This window comes from Mus pahari, chromosome 5 (genome assembly GCF_900095145.1).
Source record: "Mus pahari chromosome 5, PAHARI_EIJ_v1.1, whole genome shotgun sequence".
In the NCBI taxonomy this organism is placed as follows: Eukaryota; Metazoa; Chordata; class Mammalia; order Rodentia; family Muridae; genus Mus; species Mus pahari.
Window position 1 is genome coordinate 159,198,950 of NC_034594.1, and position 7,452 is coordinate 159,206,401.

Sequence of the window (7,452 nt, forward strand, 5' to 3'; positions counted from 1 at the left end):
TGTGTGTGTGTGTGTGTGTGTTTTGGGTGTGTTTGTGTGTGTGTGTTTTGGGTGTGTTCACCCGTGTTGCATGTGGATGTCAGAGATTGACTTCCAGTGGTCTTCCTCAATCATCTCTCTACCTTACTCTTTGAGACAGACTGTTATTCAACCTAGAGTTCAACCAGTGAGTCCCCAGGATCTGCCTGTCTCTACCCATGTGTACCCCTATGCCCAGCTTTTACATGGGTGCTGGGGATATAAATGTAGAGCCTTTATGCTTATGCATCCAGAGCTTAGCCTTCTGACCTCACTTCTACCACCAACTGGTACTCTCCTGAAGTGATCCCAATGTTGGGAATTTATCTTTTGAGACAGGGTCTGCTTTGTATTCCAGACTGACTTCAAGTCACTCCCTGAGTGCTGGGATTATAGATAGGGATGTGCCCTCACACATAGCCATTCCTGTGTTAAATTAAAAAAAAAAAAAAAAAAAGCACAAAAACTTACACGAATCAGATTGAAGCTGTCATCCTTTGAATAGTTCAGTCATATTCCTTTCAGACATCTTGTGGAGAATATTAATTATACCCATATTTAGAGTGAATTGCTTTTGTGGAAAACTAGGTTAATACTGAGTGACTTTATATTTTTGTTTTCTAAAACATACAGGCATTTCAGTCGAACAATGGAAGAGCTTGTTCACGATCTTGTCTCTGCACTGGAAGAGAGCTCTGAGCAAGCCCGAGGTGGATTTGCTGAGACTGGGGAACATTCTCGAAATCTGTCTTGCCCTCTGAAACGCCAGGCCCGGAAAAGGAGAGGGAGGAAGCGGAGATCCTACAATGTTCACCACCCGTGGGAGACAGGCCACTGCTTAAGCGAAGGCTCCGATTCTAGTTTAGAAGAACCAAGTAAGGACTATAGAGAGAAGCACAGCAATAGTAAAAAGGACCGCAGTGACTCCGACGACCAAATGTTAGTGGCGAAGCGGAGGCCGTCTTCAAACCTAAACAGCAGTGTTCGAGGTAAGCGGCTTCCGTGGCACGAGTCTGACTTTGCAGTGGACAACCTCGGGAACAGAACTCTGCGCCGGAGGAGGAAGGTGAAGCGCATGGCCGTGGATCTCCCGCAGGACATCTCCAGCAAAAGGACGATGACCCAGCCGCCGGAAGGCTGCAGAGATCAGGACATGGACAGTGACAGAGCTAGCCAGTATCCAGGGTTTACCCGGAATAAAGTTAAGAAAAGGAAGTTGAAAGTGATTAGGCCAGGACCGAAAACCCAGGAGGAAGGAGTAGCTTTAGAGAGTGAAGGAAGAAGCCAGCCCAACAAGGACAAGATGGAGTATGAGGAACAGAAAGCCTCGGATGAGCTCAGGAGTGAAAGGTGATGACGCTGCTGCTGCTCCTTCTCCTCCTCCTCCTCCTCCTCCTCTTCCTCCTTCTCCTCCTCCTCCCCCTCCCTCCCATGAGAATGGCTGGCTGCAGGCCTGGGCTCAGTGTTTCCTATTTGAATTAATTCTGTTTCAGATAATTAGAAGTTGCCACATGATAGTGATATTACTTTCTAACTAGGCTTGTATTTCTTTATACTTTGTAGCATTTTTACACAAAGCAGAATCGCTCATTTGATTTATGCAGTGTTGACTGTGTTATAATTGTCTGGATTTCCAGCTGCAAAGTAAAAAAGTTGCTCTTCTGTAGGAAAGGGTATGCTGTTGAATAACAGTGCTGTAGGGTAGCTCACTGTGTAGTTAGGGAGCTGTGGCCTTTGGAGCATTTTAGGGTGCATATTCATGATTCTGTTTCCTGATGTTCAGAGGTCATACCTTGTGACACGTGGGGCTTGGTGTGTTGATCTATAGCTTGCCAGGGGATTCTGATCACTTATGAAATGTAAAGACCCGATTTATGGTATGGAAACAGCTGATCTTGGCCCTTAGAGAAATGGAATTTGTAGCATTCCTTTCTGTCCATCTCAGGAAGCAGACTGCCTTTTATCTAATCACCACACGCTCATGGCATGTCGGAGAGAGTGAGCCTTTGCCGTTTACCCAACTCACTGCCTGTAAGAGCAGCCAGGCCGAGAGTGTCCAGCTCACGCCCTTACATTGCTTAGAGCCAGAGGAAAATGGTGCAGGTGAAAGGGTCTGAGTTTTAATTTTAATTTAATTAAAATTGGCCTCATTTTAACCTTGGTAATTGTAGCCTTTGGATACTTGTGTGTGTTTGTGTGACTGTGGTTATGATGAGAACCCAGGTTGAGTTAACTTAATGATAGTTTTATTAGACAGTTTACTGTTTACATAGTTTTTCCTTTAAAAGTAAAACAAAAAGTTTGTTTCTTTTCAGAAAATTGTTTTTGACAGGAACAGGGTTGGTTGCATTCTAGTACTGAGCTCTTGTGCCTGAGGACCGCTCAACCAAGAGTAGTTAGTGCTGTTGCTCCTGCTGTGGTGTGACAGTGGGGGACAGAGGAGGTGCTTCTGGGTTGGCTCACTTGCTGTGCTTGTTGATTTTGAAAGCCCCTCCCTCTTGTTTTCTGTGCCTCTTTCCAGTGATCTACTTGTTACTCTTCCCATGCTGGAAGCATAATGAGACCAAATCCTTTCTCATTATTTCTCAGTTTTTCAACAACAACAAAAAAATCACTATCAGGGATATTAAGTTTCTCAGTTGCTCACATCTCAGGTTCATAGTTTAAATATGATATTTAATATCAAATAATTTAAACTACATGTCCCCTGAATCCGAAACTTTTCTTTATATCAGTTTTCTGCTGCCACTGAAGGGCTCAGCACAATTTCTTCTGTAGAAGGATTGCTACCTGGTTAAGGTCTTGTCTGTTCCTACAGTTTTCCATTTTAAGAAAGTTGATATTTTCTTGGATTTGATTTATATTAAGAGAACTGTTCATGTGTGTGTGTGTGTGTGTGTTCACATGTATGTGTATGGCAAACATTTGATTAACTACTACTGCACTGTGCACAGGTGGCTCAAAGACTAACAACAGACTCTCCAGCATGCTCCTAGGCTGCGGTAGGCATACAAGCTAATACTGAGAATGGAATGTTCTCTGTGAGTGATGCCTTCGTATAGGAGCTGTGTTTCAAAGCGAGAACTAAGACTTGTTCAGACAAGGGAGGACTACAGAGCTGGCAAGGAAGTGGCATGACTGTCGGATCTGTGTAGGATGAAGTGTCTACAGCTCATGCGACAAGGATGTCGAGGATCCGAGGCTACAGCAGCAGTGGTTCTTTAAGGCCTGTGTGCTAGGGTGTTCAGGTTTCATCAGAGAGGAAATGGGAATTTTTGGCAGTGAAGAAACTTAGCACAACCTAATCTGGGCAGGAGTGTTCTCTTGACCTTTGATTGACCTCCGACCATACAGTGGAAGGTAGAATCTGACTGTGCTTGCAGACAGTGCTCGCAGGTCTCTGAAGCTGTGTTTGGAAGGCTGGTGCTCTCAGATGATGCTGGATTTTATTCATAGGGAAAGGGATTAATATTAATATGTATACACTGCTCATGGAATATATGCTCATCTAAACAGTAGTTATAAAAATCATTTGCAAACAGGAGAAAAGATAATTGTCCTTACAGATGGATTGTCATGTCATCTAGCTGCTGGAAATGAAAAGCCTTGCTTGTTACATTCTTGTTTAATGAGCATAGCAACAAGGAAGTATTGTAGCAACTGGCAAGGTATCAGTAACATAATAGAATTATTTTATGTGTCCATAGAAAGTACCTCAGTAGAGAGCCAGGAACTCTAAAGACTGGTCTTTCCGCACGTGCTGAGGTCATCATATTGTGAGCCAGGATCACTAAAAACTGGTCTTTGCACACGTGCTGAGGTCGTCACGTGGACAGAGTGAGTGTGCTCCTTGGAGGGAGAGCGGAGGCAGTTTGCAGAGTTCCCCCTTTCACATTCTCACCCTCCAGTCGTTCCCTTTCACTGGTGATGTTCTGTGTTACTATGGGACCTCCACCACAGTTAAAGAATACAATGTGTTTTATTAGAGTTTCTGTTGGTTTTATTTAAAATGGCTTTCTTCTGTTTCTGGGTATTGTGCTTAACCTGTAGTCAACCAGGTATACTGTGAAAAGCTGAAGTGGTTGTGCGGAGACTAGAGAACCCAGCAGACTATAACAGCAGAAACAGTGAGTGAACTCACCGTTTTCAGGCTATAAAACACTTGCTCTCTCTGGTCAGGCTTAACCTGACTCGTATTTAGTAAGCATTGGTCTAATGGGGAAGTATGACTGCTCTCGTTATGAAGTGCTACACCAGACTGCCGGGGCATTGTACAGCGAGCGAATCTGAGGGATTCTGAGTTGTAAGTCCATTTTCTCTTGGGGGTTTCAGAAGAGGTCCTGTGCCTGAGGTGTGTTAAGGATGGAGTTAGAGGAAAACAGCAAGAGCAGGAATAGCAGTTTGGACCTTGCCGACATGGAGGGAGGGAGGTCGACATGGAGGGAGGGAGGTCGGACTTCTGTGGGCCTCTCCTTGTAGGAGGGAGGTCACACTCATGAAGTGTTAATCATTTTCAAGCAAGGCTGTGTGTGTTGTAAATGGGATGGCGTGCCTTCAGTTCCTTAGGAATATTGTTGTATAGGAGACTTCGAGAGTCAATTAGAAGAAAGTTTATAAAATGAGTCCCTTGACAAATTCTTATATCTTTCCTTAGTTTATTTTTGAAAAGTTTATATAAACTGATAGTTTTAATGTGGATTTAGGTCTTAGCAGTGACTTTCATCATAAATATAATATTTTAAAACAGTCTAATGTGCCTGGTTTTTAATAAGCTAGGCTCCATTGTTTTATGTTTTTTTATTTTGGGCTGGAGAGTCTAGGCACTCACCAGGCCTGACGCTCTGCATTTGGCTTCAGAACTCCTGTGGAAGGAGGGGTGAGCTGACTCCCATAAGCTGTCCCCATGGGCAGAAGCTTCGCACCTTGGTATGCGCATGTGTATGCACACTCACACAAACACATACTTTAAAAAAATTATTTATTTCTATTTTATATACATTGGTTTTTGGACTTCATGTATGTCTGTGCAAGAGTGTTGGATCTCTTGGATCAGGAGTTAACAGACAGTTGTGAACTGCTAAGTGGGTGCTGGGAATTAATCCCAGGTCCTCTGGAAGAGCGGCCAGTTTTCTTAACCACTGAGCCATCTCTCCAATCCCAAATAAATACTTTTAAAAAAGAGTATTTTAATTTAAAATGTCACCAGTGACTATTTCTTGATTGGTTAAAATCAAGAGTTAAGAGTTAAGCAAGCGGACTGGTGGCATGGCTCAGCAGGTAAGAGCACCCGACTGCTCTTCCGAAGGTCCTGAGTTCAAATCCCAGCAACCACATGGTGGCTCACAACCATCCGTAACGAGATCTGGTGCCCTCTTCTGGAGTGTCTGAAGACAGCTACAGTGTACTTACATATAATAAATCAATAAATCTTTTTTAAAAAAAAAAGAGTAAGCAAGCAGGCACTTAAGGGCTTTTAGAATAACAGTTTTCTCAGAGGCCAAGCTTTTCAGGATTTGATCTTATTTTCTTTATATTTTCACTTAACTGGCCCGTCATATTCATTTATATATACATATATATATATATATGTATGTGTGTGTGTGTGTGTGTGTATTTATATATATATATATATATGTATTTATATATTCCATTAGAACCATAGTGATGTGTTCTGGAGTATATGTTATTTATTTGAATTTCCATATTAAATTTGAACCCGTATCTTGTTCTTTAGTTTATGCAGAACAACAAGAACCTTTCTTATTATTGGCTTGACTGTGCCACGGCACGGCCACTAGCATGGACTCGTCTCCTTGGGAAACAATGGGGTTGATGGGAAATTCTCAGAGCAGCTTTTCTAGAGTATTTACAAATGTGGTTAGGGAAGTCATTTCACATTGGCCCCGTGTTTTTTTGCTGAGTGTCTCAGCCTGCCTCCGAGTGCGACTTTCCCCTCTTACTGAGCTGAGGCTTGAGCTGAACCACACAGCATAGCAGAAGGGAGCAGCAAGCCTTTGATGAGCAGGCGATAGACTGTGTCCCCAAGTCAGCACTCCACAGTCACATCTGCTTACTGTCTAGGTCTCATTAGACTCCTGGGCTTTTGTGTGCCAAAAATAATGTGTTCTGTAGTTAATGGAACTGGGATAGTTGAAGCTTTGATTTGGAAATAGAAAAGAAAAGGAAACGTTATTTTCTCTCAGATCTTTGTCAGGCTCAGGTCCATCTCTGAGCTGCCGTGTCTCTTTAAAGTTTGAGACCCGAGGGGTCAATGGTTGTTTTGATCTGCTTCATTTGTCTTCTTTTCCTGGTTGTAGTGACTCCAGCAGTCTCAGCAGCACTGACGCAGGCTTGTTCACCAACGATGAGGGAAGACAAGGTACTGAGACACGGATCCCCTTTTAAAAAGTCCATTTGAAAGCTGTGCGTATTACTGGTGATCGTATAAGCTGCCAACAGTAACCCCTTGGCGTTACCAGTGCTACCTAGTGACTGTTTAGTATAGTGGCTGATTCCTATACTCCACGGATGATGACTTGGCTTCTTAACCCACTTACAGACTACATCTAAAAGTAGCACTTGCCACTAAGCTTTGCACACTCCAGTCTTTGCAATCTGTAGCAAAGACTGAAAGACACTGGCTCTTCTCCTCCTCGTTAATCCACATGTCTGTGAGACTGTAAGCATTTAAATGGATTTGTAATGGTTTGTCATTTTATTCCCTTGTCACACTTACACTGTCCGACTTATATGTAATTAAATGGCTTTTATTAATGCACTACCGTATACTATTGAACAGAACTATGTTATGTTTGAGGTCTTCTCTATCCTGCAGAAACATAGACTCTTTCTAGACCTCAGCGTTGCAGTGTTTTGAGTGAGGAAGCATGCTTGCCTTGACTGACTTCATACCTCACACAGCCCCTTCTCATTCACTGTACAGACCCTGCTTCTCACTCTACAGACACGAGAGATGCCAGCCGGCTTCTCACTCACTGTGCAGATCCTAGAGTTGTGCTAGCCATATGTGTTAGCCTTATGGGGACTTATCACGGAGGGATCATATTTTTAAAAGTGCAATATTAAGTCCAGTAATGGTAGCCTATGCCCTTAATCCTGGCACTTAGAGGCAGAAGCAGGCAGATGATATCTGTGAGTTCTGCACCAGCAAGGGCTACGTAGTGAGACCCTGTCTCAAAAACAAACCAAACAAGAAGAAGGAATCTGCAAAAAGTAGGTTCTACAAAAAGAAATAGAACATTTATTGTCTTAAATTATAAACTCTTCAGTGATTTTATGGGAAAGGGAAAGCACAATAATATTGCTCATGTTTTCTCCCGGATCTCCTTAGTGAGGAGAGCACGTGATAGCACACTCTTCTCACTGCTGTGCACACGTCACCAGCACACGGGAGGGCCACTCTTCTCACTGCTG

The 7,452-nt window shown here is 43.1% G+C and overlaps 1 protein-coding gene across 2 annotated transcripts in view; it reads left to right on the forward strand.

Annotated features, from left to right (window-relative positions):
• The window catches only part of Gpatch2 (G-patch domain containing 2), a 135,746-nt gene that overhangs the window by 9,494 nt on the left and 118,800 nt on the right, over nt 1-7,452 (forward strand). For both annotated transcript variants that reach the window (XM_021198659.2, XM_021198660.2), the window contains exons 2-3: nt 652-1,368; nt 6,336-6,397. In XM_021198659.2, the coding sequence (XP_021054318.1) occupies nt 652-1,368; nt 6,336-6,397 (779 nt within the window). The remainder of the gene's footprint in view (nt 1-651; nt 1,369-6,335; nt 6,398-7,452) is intronic.